The following is a 15292-nucleotide window of genomic DNA, read 5'->3' as shown; positions in this document are numbered from 1 at the left end:
AAAATATTAACAAGGGAATCTTCAAAAAGACGGTGACAGTAATACAGCCTATTTCTGTAGGACAATTATCAATTATACCCTTATGTGCCCAAATTTAATAAAATTAGTGACATCACGAAATCCACACCAACAGTGAAATCTTTATGCGGGCTGGGTGTTTTTGTCTCCTTTAAAAAAGGAAAACAGAAAACTGAGCCAAAAGAACATCACATGTCAAAAGCCTATCCTATGACTCCCTTACAAAGAAAATTTGAGCTTTCTTATTAAATAAGTGCTCACTGTGTAAGTAATCTCAAGCTTGTACACTTTATTTTCTCCTTATTTATTCATTGGGATAACAGAGAAGAACATGCTTCCAGATACAATTTTCCCCTTTTTCTTATTTCCATGGATTATAATGTCTCTTTAAAAACTTATTATGGAAAATTTTAAACATATTCAAAAAAAGATAAGCATAAAATAAACCACCATATACCCATTAACCAGCTTCAACAATTATCCACATTTTGCCAATCTTTCTTCTTCTATAACTCCCCACCCCTTTCTCTAATCTTGGAATATTTTACAACAAATCTGAGAAAAAATTATCCATTTTACCCAAAAATGCTTTGCTAAGCATCACTAATGCAACAGGATTTTTATTTTTCTGTAATCAAAAGGCCATTATCACACTTAGATTATTAACACTTCCTCAATATCATATAATACTGAGTTCATATTTACATTTTCCTGTTATCTAAAAAAAAAAAGTTTCTTATATTAGGTTTCTTTAAAACAAGGTCCAAATAAGGTCTACACACTGCATGTGCTTGTTGCCTCCTCAAGTCTTTCTCAGTCTTTAACTGTCTCTCAGCTTGTCCCATCCTCTTTTTTAATGCTCTTTTAAAAAGCTGGGTTATTTGTCTGCAGGACGTTTAACAGTCCAGATTTGCCTGATGTGTCTTCATGATACTTTGCACTTCTGTCAGCTTTGTTTTAAACTGGTAATTAAAGAAGCATGATTCAATTTTATTGATTTGTTTTGGCAAAAATAACCTCATGGTGGTATAATCAGCCTTGCATCACAGCAGGAAGCATGTAATCTCTGAGATATTATATCTAATAGGCTGTTCAGACTGTGACAATTAACTCTTTATAAAGAAGTTCCTCCACTGATCCTTCTGTAAGGTTTTAACATCAACTGATGATCATTGCCTAGATGCATTATCAACAGGGGTTGCAAGCTAAGTTGCTTCAATCGTTTCTGACTCTCTGCTACCCAATGGACCATAATCTGCCAGGCTCCTCTGTCCATGGGATTCTCAGGGCATGAATACTGGAGTGGGTTGTCATTTCCTTCTCCATCAACAGAGGTTACAAGATGTTGATTTCATAATTTCAGCATTCCATGGGCATTTGTAATGAATTGGAATTCTTCTGTAAAGAGCTTTTATCAACTATCCGGTTATTATGAAACATGTTTATACAAAGAAGGTAGGGAAAGTGCTTGTCTTTCTTTTTATACATTTTCAGAGTAATAGGTTTGTGCCCAAGATGCGTCCCACTCTTTGTGACTCCATGGACTGCAGCCCTCCAGGCTCCTCTGTCCATGGAAATTCCCAGGCAAAAATACTGGAATGGGTTGCCATTCCCTTCTCCAAGGGATCTTCTCAAACCAGGGATCAAACCTGGGTCTCCTGCATTGCAGGCAGATTCTTTACCGTCTGAGCCAACAGGGAAATCCCAAGAACCTCCAACACCAAGCAAAAATAGCCATTTCACCTAAGAACATCCTGATGAAGCAGTAAACATTACTAATTTTGTCAAAGCTCAATCCTAGAAGCCCATCTTTTTATACTCTGTGTAATGAATGGAAAAATACAAACCAACCACTTTTGCTGCACACTGAACACATACACGATGGTTGTTTCAGAAAAAAGCACTCAAGTCTGAGGTCAGAGCTGAAATGCCACTTTTTTTTATAGAATACAATTTTTACTTGGAAGAACTAGTGACAGACACACTATGATTATTCAGATTTAGATTATCTGGCAAACATGTTTTCAACCATGCCTGTGTTTTCAAAGGACATGACCTATAGTGTATATTTCTAATAATAAAATTTACATTTTGAAAGAAAAGGGGGAATTTTGATAAACCTGTATTTGCTACTGTGATCTTGACAGCTTCCCAATAGTTGAAGAATTTGCTGAAGAGATTAAATTAATTTGGTGATGAAATTAACCAATATTATGTTTTGATATTATATAATGACATGTATCAAAATCTGAAAGATCTACATAATTCTGAAAGATCTACATAATTAGTTTACTACTAATATGTTCCAAATGCCTAATGAATGACGTGTCAAAATCATGCATGGGTAAAAGACAGACCGATGTTTTAGTATAACTGAGCACAAAAAGTTCATCACTATGGTTTCAGATTCCACATTGTAACTCACCATCAAAAATGACTATTTGCTGAATATTATCAGGGAAGAAAAAATCTAAAAAGGCTACTAAAATATTTTGGTTTCCAACTACGTATTTATGTGATTTTCTTCATATATTTCAATCAAAACAACACACTGCACAGACTAATGCAGAGGTAGATGTGAGAACCCAGCCATCTTAAACCAGACTAAACAGATTTGCAAGCTATCAATTGATGCCATCCTTCTTAGTAAATTTTTGTTTTGGAAAATAGTTACTTTTCAGAAAAAAAATGTGTTACTTATGTTAACATGTATGAGTTATTATTTTTAAATGAACTGAATGCTTAAAAATTTTTGTCTCTAATTTCTAATGTGATATGTATCAAGAGATAAAACCACATAAATAAAAGTTCTTTAAGATCTTCAACATTTTTAAGAGTGTAGAAAGACCTGAAACCAACAAGTTTGAGAACTATTATTTGAATTACAGTTTAAAAAGCACCTTCACATATATTATCTTTATCTATGCTTGTAATAAGTACTTAGTTACCTGTCCCCCATGTTCATCAACTAGAAAGTTTCCCTGTGTGTTACCTGGCTGGCTTACCTTGCATTCACAATGTTTCCAGCATTCAGCTCTACCATTTCCTCAAAACCAATTGCAAATATATCCATTGGTTTACTTCTTTTATCTAAAATTAAGCATCCAAGAAAGCCTTTTAAAAGATGGCCTTAGTTAAACAGCAACTTCCCTACCCCAACAGAACTAAGACGAACATCAGATCTCTTACAAGTCCATTTTTGTGTTCCAAGTTCAACCAAAAGCAAATTAAAGGCAAAAAACCATGAGGGGGACAAAAGTACTTTCAATTTCTATTTAGGTGACCTAAGTTTGCTTTTCTTGAAGACTATTATTCTTGAAGATAAGTCCTTTTAGAAATCATTTTTGAAAGAACTGTTGTCATGGTTTGAACCATGGACAGCAAAGAAACAAGCCGCTTCTCAAAGGCTAAAAGATGAATCCAAATGGATAAGTAATTACTTAAAATTTTTTTTAATTATTTTTAATTGGAGGATAATTGCTTTACAATGTTGTATTGGTTTCTGCTGTACAACAACGTGAATCAACCCTAAGTATACATAAATCCCCTCCTTTTTTAGCCACCAAGAAATTTTTCAGAAAGAGCACAAACAATAAGGTGGGCAAGTAACCAACTCAAATTAGAGCAAACAGTTGAGAGGGAATTTTACACTTTAATTTGGAAATTCCTAGGTGGAAGCAATCTAGGAAAATGGGAAGTCAGAGCTTCAGACCCCTCTCTTCTAGCCATTAGCTCTCCCATGGCTTACCAAAAGAGAACAGAGCTGCTTTAGATAAGCAAGCCCAGGGTAGCCTGGGTGGCCCAAGCATTCAGAAACGGGACAAACAGCTAAGAGAAAGAGCTTATAAATACTATGAACAAATACTGAGGAATAAAAAATTTAAAGTGTTTACTGACTGCTATTGTGTGCAAGGCTTACATGTGAATCTTCTTCTCTTTTACTACAGACACCTTAAGAGACAGATTACATCTGCCTGTTATTTACAGACAGGAAACTGAGGCTCTGGAAAATCTAAGCAACTTGCCCAAGTTCACACACAAAGTGCAGTGCGGCACAACTCCAGAACCAAACTACCAGATGCCCATCCCTAAATCCTGGCTCTGTCACTGCCAGCTGCATGACGTTGGGCGTGTCACTTCTCTTCCCTGTGTCTCAGTTTCCTCATCTAAAAACTGAAATACTAAGAGTGGCTATGTATTAGGTTTGTTATAATGATTAAATGAATAGATGTCAAGTACTCATAATAGTAGTGTTAGCTGTTATTTTATGATTGTTATTACTATTAATACTACAGCTACAATTTCAAGTTAGGTTCAATGTAAAATGAAAAGCAGCATTTTAGTAAAAGTTTAGGGAAATTCCCAGGGTTTAAGGTGTGACTGATTAAAGGCAACTAAAAAAGAAAAATCTATATCTCACAGTATTTCCTATACATATCTCCTTCATAAATAACACTTGGTAAATGTGTACCATTTTAAAAAGGAATTCAAGTCAAAGCAAACAGTCCTCAAATCCATGATTCTAGTTAAAAATCTTAATACAAGCATCCTCAGCTTAAGTACTGGCTATTAAGAGCTTGGTGGTAGAGTACCCAAACTCAGTGATGAGTTTTTACAAGGATGAATCAGTATTGTTCTGTTAAAGGGACAATAAATGTCAAAATGAGTTTTGTAAACCTACTCATGACCTACCCTATTTCTTATCTTAGCAAATAAAGGACTATATTTGAAAAACAAAATACATTAGGTTTGAAAAATTCTCAATCACAAAATAAATTTGCTATGAATCAGTTTAAAGAATAAAAACAGGAGAAAAAAGAATCACAACTTAAAAAAATAAATACACAAACCCACACACAAAAGAGTTATCTACTCATGTATGGATTACATTTTCTGAGAATCAAATAACAAAGAAAAAGATTTCTCACTTTACCATGGGTTCCTATGAAGTAGTAGAGAAAGGTCTATGAATACAAAAGACCTAAGATTTGAAGAGATTTGATCTCTAAGAAGAATGCTGGTCTTCAAATGTATATATAGAAGTTTCTTTTATAAAGTAATGCATATTGTGAAGTGCCGCATTTGTTTTCTAGGTTAATACATCAGAGTCAGGGTTAATTAATACATATTGTAAGAAGCCAACCTTGAAACTCCTGGATACCAGCTAACTTGGGGGCATCAAGAAGCCAGTCCGTAAGGGTCTGATTCTTAAAAGCTATGCTGCGAAACTGCTTCCCGCCATTCACGTTCCACGTGCCCACACATACTCGAATTTTCTTGGGCTTTGAATACTTGTAGAAATTCTCACACATGCTCTTTAGTACTTTAGAAGATGCTGGTAAAAACAAAATACAACAAAATTTTGGCTGCGTGAAAACATTTACAAAAATTGATCTTCATAACTGAGAGATGATGGCTAGAAAGTACAATTATCATCATCGGCACAAACAAGCATCAAATACATGCACAGGCACAAGAGATAAGTCTTGAACACAGAGCCCAACACAATGCAAGTAACCAACACACTTTTAAAATATCAACTATGTGAAGTACAACAGCCCAAGTAAAAAAAACTATTACAAAATTAATGCAGCAACATAAAACATGCAAAACAGTTCTGTTTCAGTGAAGTAGTACATCATTTTATGATACACAAAATCAGAGACTGCAAATTTTAAGGAATATAGCAACTGACTTTCAGACAACTTTCATTCGGAAGCTAGTAAAAATAAGTTATTTTTCCCCAAAGAAAGATGCTCAAGAACCATGACATATAGCTACTGACAGGTAGCTTGATGAAAAACAGCTCCCTGACACAAACGCAAATCGTGGACAATAATGAGATGCTAGAGAATGAAGTCATTACTAAAAGCCTCCCAGATCACAGGCAACACCGTCTTCACCAATGTTCTACAAGACCCCAGACAACCTGCCCTGCCTTTCTACCCTCAGCTGCCATCCCACCCTGTTCGCTCACTGCTCTGGCCCTGGACCCCCTCTGCACTGGCTGCTTCCACTGCTCGCAACACTCTTCCCTCACCGCCTGCAGTCATCAACTCTGCCGTGAGGCTTTTCCTGATCAGCTTATTAAAATGTGCATTCTGTCTCTTACTGTCTATATCACCTCCCTGCTTTACTTTTCTCTATGGTGTTTATTTATTACCATGTACAAACTATACATTTTATTTATTTATCCTGTTAACTGTCACCCCTCACCGAAAATGGAAGTTCCACGAGGGCAGAAATGTTGGTTGATCTCATTTTCATTTTTTGTGCGGGGGAACCAGAATGAATGGAGCTTCCCTGGTAGCTCAGATGGTAAAAGAATCTGCCTGCAATGCAGGAGACCTGGGTTTGATCCCTGGGTCAAGAAGATCCCCTGGAAAAGGGAATGGCTACCCACTTCAGTATGCAAATATATATCCAGAAATGGATATGCTTGATAATATGATAGTTCTGTGGCTCAGACAGTAAAGAATCTGCCTGCGATGTAGGAGACCCGGGTACAATCCCTAGGTCATGAAAATCCCCTGGAGTAGGAAATGGCAACTCACTCTAGTACTCTTGCCTGGTGAATTCCATGGACAGAGGAGCCTGGAGGGCTACAGTCCATGGGGCACAGAGTAGAACATGACTGAGTGACTAACACATACAGAATGAATATCCTTTCATTTTATTTATTTATTGGGATGTGTGAGTGTATGTGCTCAGTCATGTCTGACTCTTTTCAACTATAGCCCACCAGGCTCCTCTGCCCATGGAATTTTCCAGGCAGAATACTGGAGCGCATTGCCACTTCCTCCTCCAGGGGATCTTCCCCACCTAGGGATCGAACCCGCATCTCTTGTGCCCCCTGCAATGGCAGGTGGATTCTTTACTGCTGCACCACATGGGAAGCCCCGATAGTCGCTTTATAATGTTGTGTCAGTTTCTGCTCTACAGCAAAGGGAATCGGCCACATGTATACATACATCCCCTCTTTTTTGGCTTTCCTTCCCATTTGAGTCACCACAGATCATTAAGTCAAGTTCCCTGTGCTATATAGCAGTTTTGGTCTATTTTATTTGCTCCAATATCTCCAGACTAGAAGAGTGCCTGGTACATACTGCTGCTGCTTGCTGCTAAGTCGCTTCAGTCGTGTCTGACTCTGTGACCCCATAGACGGCAGCCCACCAGGCCCCGCCATCCCTGGGATTCTCCAGGCAAGAACACTGGAGTGGGTTGCCATTTCCTCCTCCAATGCATGAAAGTGAAAAGTGAAAGGGAAGTCGCTCAGTCGTGTCCGACTCTTAGCGACCCCATGGACTGCAGCCTACCAGGCTCCTCCGTCCATGGGATTTTCCAGGCAAGAGTACTGGAGTGGGGCGCCATTGCCTTCTCCCGATACATACTGAGTGTTCAGTAAATAATGGTTAAATGAATAAACATGAAATACATTTTGAATCCTCAATCTCTCTTCTCCACCTTCTTTTTGGCTTCCACCTAACTTTCTGCCTTCTAAACCACATTACATTTAGATTAAGTCAAATCCTGGCACTTAAAGTGAATAGAAACTTCCTAGGACTTCAATCTATTAACAATGATAAAGAATATGCCCTTAAAAGGGTGGTTAACTGCCAAGAGGAGACAGAAATCAAAATGATCTTCACCTCTCACCAGGTGATCTTATTTTATTATGATATTAATTATTATTTTTGGAATGGATACCAAGGTACAGCAAGCAAGCTTGTGAACGAGTGAAAAAGGCAGATAACATTTCTGGATTAGAATGAAAATAGTCTGACTTGTGAATCCTACAAAAGACCTGCAGGTTCAGGTGACAAGCACATCCTCACCGTCCCTAGGGGCGCATGTGTACCTCTCTAAGTCTGTTAGAGAGTCTCGTGGGAATGAAAGCAGATTGTTTTTCTGGCCTGTTGATATGGTTAACTGAATGTTGGCTGAACCTGGATAAAGAATCCTTCGCTATTACTACTGATCAACACTGGCCTTTCTAATCGAAGTCACTGACATTGTTACTACTATGAAAACAGCTTCTACAATCCTTTCTACATGAAAACACAAGCTCTATAATTATTTAACGGCTTAAAATATGCAGCAAGACATACAATGAATTGTGTGAAGAAAACCATGTCACCACATTGAGTAAGCTACTAAAGTCAGTTTATAAATGGGAATAAAAAGTTTTAAAATTCCTAGTTTATTCTTTTTTAAAAAAACTGGTTGGCACCTTAATGTGCAGAAAGAAATGTGTCTCTGTTCAAACAGATGTCCATCCCTAAATATCATATCATTTCAGAAAACGGATTTCATGATGTTAATTCAAAAATAAATACAAGTGCTCTCTTCCTCCATCTTCTCAAAAAACTCACCTACACTGTCTTAAAACACTCAGAAAAATAACTAAGTGAAACAAAAATCTTAAGTGATACCAACTCTTAAGTGAAGGGAAGAAAAGATGCCTTTTCAGCAAAGTTTCTGGCAAGAGTTCCTTTTGCCACAGACTCAAGTTTAAAGACAAGATCATAAACCTAGTCCAGAGAATGAAGGTATGAGATTTTTAAGAATTGGAATGACAAGAAAAATAAGACCTTTAGGTCTTACACACTTGGCTCTTCTAACTTTGCTAGCAATCTTAATGCTTTTTAAAAGATTTCAGATCATATTTTAGTGCAGGTCTTCCAGTTTCAGAAAATATTTCACACACCATATGAGAAAATGAGTCAATGTCTTTTTTAAAATGTTATGTGTGTGACAAGTGCTATTGAGTAGTTGTAAACATCACAGGTAGTATTTCCTGTTAATCTGTAAGAGTCACATCCAGGTTTTTTTCAGGACTTCCCTGGTGGCTCAGTGGTAAAGAATCCTCCTGACAACACAGGAGATGCAGGTTCAACCCCCGAGCTGGGAAATCCCCTGGAGGAGGAAATGGCAACACACTCCAATATTCTTGCCTGAGAAATTCCATGGACAGAAGAACGTGGTGGGCTATGGTCCATGGGGTCGCAAAGGAGTCAGACATGACTTAGTGACTAAACAACAATAAAGGGTAAAATATAACACTAATAATGTTTGTTCATTGAAATGTAAAAGTAAAATTAAAACTAGATGACCCATATTTAATTGAAATTAAGCACTTGCTACAAGAAGACAAAGAGCTTGGCATAGCTCCTTCTAAATGAAGTACTCTGTTTTCTCAAACTTAAAATTCTTTTTCTTAGATTAAAACAAAGCATCAATTTATCCTGTCAGAATTGAGGGAAAAATAAAGTTTCCATTTATTTGTGGCTCTATTTATATACAACATCCACTTTTTAAAAAAAAATTGAGAAAAAGTTGCATTTGTTGACAGGTTGATTTTCTATACTGTACCTGACTGTAACGTCTGTTCAGAAACTACGGATGCATCAAGAAGAAAACAAAGAGTCATTAGTAACACAGTAAGTTACAGTTGAAGTCGAGTGTTATGACAAAACCTTCTCAGACGGCTTCATTTTTTTCTTTTGATTTAGTTTGATGACATTTTTTTCTGATGGCTGAAGGATACCAAAGATAAAATAAATGACAATAACTGATGTAAACCCACTGTATCGAAGAAAAATCCTATGGGGACATAGTGATGTGCAGAGTTTCACAATCAGAAGGTTCTAGGCCTGCTTTCCAGGCCAGTCCCATACGTATGTCTGTTGAGTGTGCAAGTGCACATACTTCTGAGGGAGAATACGAACCCGAAAACCTAAGAGGCTGGAGGACACTGAAATATTGCAGATACTGCCCTAATGCGCACCTTGGAGTATTTTTTGGGACTCACCAGCTGACAGGTACAACCAGTTGTTATTAAAAAAACACATACATTCCAACAGAATGACCAGCTATGCAAGATGGTGTAAATTCCCACAGGCACGGGGTTTATGGCAAAAATATTTGGGTTTGGGCACAACATTCAAACACTTCAGCAATGATGTGCCAAGATAGGAACCTGCTATAAAAACAGTAGCAGAACCCTACACATGTTAAATGGTTAAGGAATGGACAAATACGTCTAACATATGGTACTTTATCTTGAAAAAGACTTGAGGTTTGCTTATAAATCAGCAGGAAGACGCCTGTGCTTGTGAGCAATTGTGAATGCTGGAAGAAGGGTTCTCCGAAACTAGATAGTAAGTTGTGACACCAGATATGGGAGGATCTGGCTCATCACACAGTTGGTGAACAGAGGGAGGGAGAAGTCTATGCACATGTATATGTGTGTTTTGTATATTTCTATCCACCTCAGTTCCGCTGAGTATAGCTTTTTGCATTTCGCTAGCACTACTGCTACCAGTGAACTATGCATGAACTACTACAGAATTGGCGTTATACTCACAATTTTTCCTGACATAGCATCCCCGCTGGAATAAATTCTCATTCTTAGAATAAGAGCTATAGCAGAACTGACTGTACTGTTTTTTTAAGGGTACGTTTTTCACATAGTAAAATGTGCAGGAAACTAAAAAACTAATGATCAAGTCTGGGAATTATTCAGGTCCCTCACTTCTCTTCCCTTTAATAGCTTACTTTCAGTGGTTGCTGATTAATGTCTCCATATCAAAGCAGGCACGGCTGGAAAGAGGTGATAAGATGCAAATGAGTCAGTGTCTACTGCTGGAAGAAAGCCTGAAGTTAAAAGCAGTAGCTATGATAAGATTCTGGTGTTCAGAGCTTTAGTAGATTTCAGTCCCCCAGTCTACTCACAGATCCCTGAGGAGCTGACTGTAATTAACTACCTTCAGCACCATGCAGAATTCTGAAAGAATCCATGATAACAAGTGATAACCCATGAGGAGGTTATTTGAGGAACAATTTCTCCTAGTTGAACAGGGAAAACTGAAAGGGTTCTTTTGGGGGATAACAGAAGTAAAAAAAAATGTTCAGAGTGCTGGAAAGCTAAAATAGAAAAAAAAAATTAAGGGAGTCTAATTTAATAAGTTATACAATGTATACTGAGTTTTCCCATGATCCTGCTTAATATGCTCACTGACATGAGCTCAAATTCTTTTGGTTTTAAAGAAACACAGTGAAAAATCAATGGCTATTCTGAAAGCCTGGCATATATTTTATGTCAAATATTAAAATTGGGGATGACAGTGTCCAATAATAAGCAACATTTTAAAATTATTAATATGATTTAAAGCTTATTCAAACAGCAGCACTTAAAAAGTAAGACCAAGTTATAGAAACGTCTGGGGTTGTGATTAGTAAAATAACCAGAACAGGTATTGTTTTTTTCAATAAAGCAATGCTTTCTACAAAATTAGGTTACTGAATACTGAAAGTACTAGTTGAATCTTTTATGAAATCTTGCCTTAAATAAAGTTAGCAATATTTAAATCATTTCCCCCCTCAATCATAATCTATAAAAGAAAACATGCATGGGCTTCAGTTTACAGCTTAATAATTCTGCTAATGCTATAAATATTTTAGGAGAATCAAACTTCCTTTGGAGAATGGAATTTTAGAAAATTACATTGATAGAAATTTCTTCAAAAAACTATTTTAATCAACTCAAACTAGAAAGTATATATGTAAATAAGTTTACATTCACCTCTTGGACTTTTAGAAGGAATACAGACAACATAAAGTAAAATATAAAGTAAGTACGCCTACCACGCAAACTTCCAGTAGTTAAAAGGGCTCGAGCTTTGTCAGCTAAATCACTATTTAGAGTATTTCCCAGGAGCAAAACATCAATTGCTTCTTGCTTGGAGCTGTCAAAGAAGTTATTCTGAATTGTTCTACTAACTGAACGAGCACCATCTTTTAACTTTCCAGCCTGTTGGGGAAAAAAGCATGGACTTTCATTCTACATTGTTTTCACTCAATAGGTATTCTGAAACTTTAGATAAGTTGTATACGACTTCACTGTAGTAAAAGGACCTCATCATTCCATTCTGAATATCAAATCGTCACATTAAAATGTCACATTAAGGTGTCACTGTTTCCTTTCCTCTTTTGGATAACAGCACTGCCGGGAGACAGAAGAGGCTCAGTGCCACAGCTGCATCCACTGATGACATCTAGAGCAGTAAACGTGTGTAACTGTTTACTGGAGAGGAAACAGACTGAAATGTGCTTACTCAAGACAAGGAGATCACTTCTCCCATTGTGACTGTCAGGCCTGGGGTGGACGGGGCGGGTGGGGAGAAGCAGAGGAGATAGAGGAGGACACGCTGCACGTCCGCACTCTCAGAAAAACTCCAAAGCACACGAACAGCAGAGAATAAAACTGAGATTGCTCCCAAGTAACTGATATTAGTTAGAAACAAAACTGAGCATGAGAGTGAAGGTCTAGCCTGTAACATAGAAACTACAGTTTTCTATTTTAGCTCATTTTGCCTATGTAAATATAAAAATATAAAATGCATGCCAATTCCTACAGTGAGAGAGCTGATTATAACTTCTAGTGAACGTTTATTTCACTCAGGTGTGTTAGTTACCATAAAGATATTTTAATCTTACAGATTTTGATGACTGTTTAAAAAAAAAAAAAACTTTAGTTTGCAATATGTATTTTTTATTCCTCAAAGAAATAACAAGGATTTGAGGCTTAAAAATGTTATTTCCTTCCATAAAACAAATGTAAATAACATTATTTTAAAAAAGAGACTCACCATTCACATTATCAGGCAATTAATCAAAAGGAACCCAGAGAAAGGAAAAGAAAGAGCAGTTCAGATGTTAGATTTCAGGTCAATTCAGACTAGTATATTTAATACATAAAATTTCGTATCTAGTTTGTTAGAAAAGATCACTGAAAATATATGTAACCTCTGTACATAGACAGTCAACTGCAGAAACAAAGAGGCAGAACATAAAAGAATATTTTAAGCAATAGTTGTAGAGAATCAGGTTTAAAAGCAAGAATTATGTTGTTTATTTAAAAAAGAATACATGAAAGTTTAACAACATCAGGTTTTTCAAAATAGGGACCATTTAAGAAGTAAATATTTGTAAATGTCAATACAAATTATTTCTGAGTTGAACAAAAGGAACTTTGCAGCTAAGGCCAATACTTCTGAACAGAGGCATGGCGTTTTATGAGACACAGAAGAGGAAGAGGTGGAAAACATAAGACTTTTGAGATGATGAAATTCAGCTGCTATACTGAAGAGACTAAATAAGAAACTATACAAGTAGTAAATGTCTCTGTTTCTATTCCTGGGGTAATTTGAGAAACTGTAGGGTTGTAGTACATTAATAAATTCAGCTGAATCCAGAAGCCATAAAAGGTCAATATTTAAGGATATAATGAAAAATATTTCAAGTATGTACCCAAAGTCTCTCAGTAAGGGACAAACACTAAAGCAGAAGCAGTCTGTAGATAATACCAACAAATTAAAGTAATGATGACATACAGATACATAATTACGTCCACACCTCACACTTGCAAAGGCACATTTTGATAGCCTCCTTGTCAAGGTAAGATAAGAAAAAGAATAAAAACTTCAGCTCTAATAGCACTGGGTTCATAGGTGGTGTTGCATAAACTACCCATTGATTTATCTGTCCATCCAGCACTTGTCACACATCTATCCAACTGTATGTACTGTGGCAAGTACTGGGGACACAAAGGCAAATAAGGTAAGACCCTTTATTGGTAAGAGTGACATTTGGGGAGGGGGGAACTTTTGTTTTAATTATGCTTGTGCTGCGCAGCCTGTGGGATCTTAGTTCCCCAACTAAGGATCGAATCCACACCCCCTGCACTAGAAGCATGGAATCTTAACCACTGGGCCACCAAAGACGACCCTAATTAAAAAAAAAAAACATATTTTGGGTAATTCCATAGCAGTCTGGTGGTTAAGACTCGGCACTTTCACTGCAGGGGCCTGGGTTTGATCCCTGATCCAAGGAACTAAGATCCACCTGCTGCCTTGTGTGACCAAAAAAAAAAAAAAAAGGCAAAGCAAAGGCTTAAAAAAAAAACATATTTCTAATTAAAATAAACAGTATAAAAATTAAAATACATATGCAAGTAAAAAATCATTATAAAAATCAGAAGTAATACATATGTAAGCCTAGTAGATTATCACTAAACAACTAAATATGTCATACATATATAATATACCTCTCAAACCTAGGGAAATAACTATCCATTCAGTCATTAGTATCCACTAGAGAAGGAGGTAATAAAGAGGACATAAAAACATGATGAAACAGAATTCTAAAACAGATACCTTAAAAAAAAACTACTAACTTAAAAGAGTTCATTTGAAGCTTTATTAAAGAAGAAAAAAAGAGGATCTTTTATAATCTAGATCTACCTTGGCCTTTCCTTCAAGGGCTCCAGTTCCTGCATAAATCTTACTGATTGAATCACCATTCACAGACCACATTGATCGAAAAACTTCTTGAAAGCGAGTCACCAACTGAGGCTTTTCAGCTAAACCAAGAGCTTCCAACTGTTTAGTCAGCATCTAAAATAGCAGAAAAGAAAGTTTTATAAGTATATAAATACATCCATTATGATGTGACCTTTTAAGAACTACCAGAATCAAACCAAAAATTTATAGTTACAGGATGTTGTGGGTCTGGATTCTGAAAATTCAAGTTTACTAGGCTTTGTTATTTCCCCCCATGCCAATTTCTAAAGTAACCATCACATCAATGCAACCTACAGTATTCAATCCTTGTAGTAACAAGAACTTTTTCTGGTTAAATGATATTAAGCAAATGTCCCAAACCTTTAGGGAATTCCCTGGCAGTCCAGTGGTTAGGACTCCCTGCTTTCACTGCCGAGGGTCTGAGTTTAATTCCTGGTTGGGGATCTAAGATCCTACAAGCCGTGGGGCCAAAATAAGAAAAAAAAAAAGTTCCTATAAATCAGACTAGTTTATCTTGTTCACCTAAAAGAATAATTATGCAACAGCACTCACTGGAGCAGAGGAATATACGTACTTTATTTAAAAATATATAGAAATAACTAAGTTTCTTTAATTTTTGCATTTGGTTCTATATGTTTGGGTAATTAAGGTCAGGAGATTATGAAAAAAGCAGAGCTGCTCTTGAATTGATATCAAAATTTTTAAATAAGTCATATTTCTGAATAAAGTCATGACAGCTCTGAATGTACTGAATTCGTATCAGTAAAGTATATAAGGGAGAACTAGGGGGAACACAGTATTCGAAGACTACGAGGACCTTGGGGCTACCACAGTTCCTTCATCACAGTATATGTGTTTAGAAGTCTTTACTCTGAATGACTCTTAGCCTTAAAGTCTGGCAAAGTCAAAGC

At 36.7% G+C, this 15292-nt stretch overlaps 1 protein-coding gene across 1 annotated transcript in view; it reads right to left on the bottom strand.

Moving 5' to 3' along the window:
• The window catches only part of SYNJ1 (synaptojanin 1), a 65243-nt gene that overhangs the window by 32225 nt on the left and 17726 nt on the right, over nucleotides 1–15292 (bottom strand). Inside the window, exons 9-13 of the mRNA XM_045164952.1 lie at nucleotides 14322–14474; nucleotides 11665–11830; nucleotides 9391–9414; nucleotides 5162–5353; nucleotides 3024–3108 (exon numbers count right to left, since the gene is read on the bottom strand). Coding sequence (XP_045020887.1) covers nucleotides 3024–3108; nucleotides 5162–5353; nucleotides 9391–9414; nucleotides 11665–11830; nucleotides 14322–14474 — 620 coding nt within the window. The remainder of the gene's footprint in view (nucleotides 1–3023; nucleotides 3109–5161; nucleotides 5354–9390; nucleotides 9415–11664; nucleotides 11831–14321; nucleotides 14475–15292) is intronic.

This window comes from Bubalus bubalis, chromosome 1, assembly GCF_019923935.1.
Source record: "Bubalus bubalis isolate 160015118507 breed Murrah chromosome 1, NDDB_SH_1, whole genome shotgun sequence".
In the NCBI taxonomy this organism is placed as follows: Eukaryota; Metazoa; Chordata; class Mammalia; order Artiodactyla; family Bovidae; genus Bubalus; species Bubalus bubalis.
The sequence above is the reverse complement of the archived record's forward strand: the minus strand, read 5'-3'. Positions and strand labels throughout refer to the sequence as shown.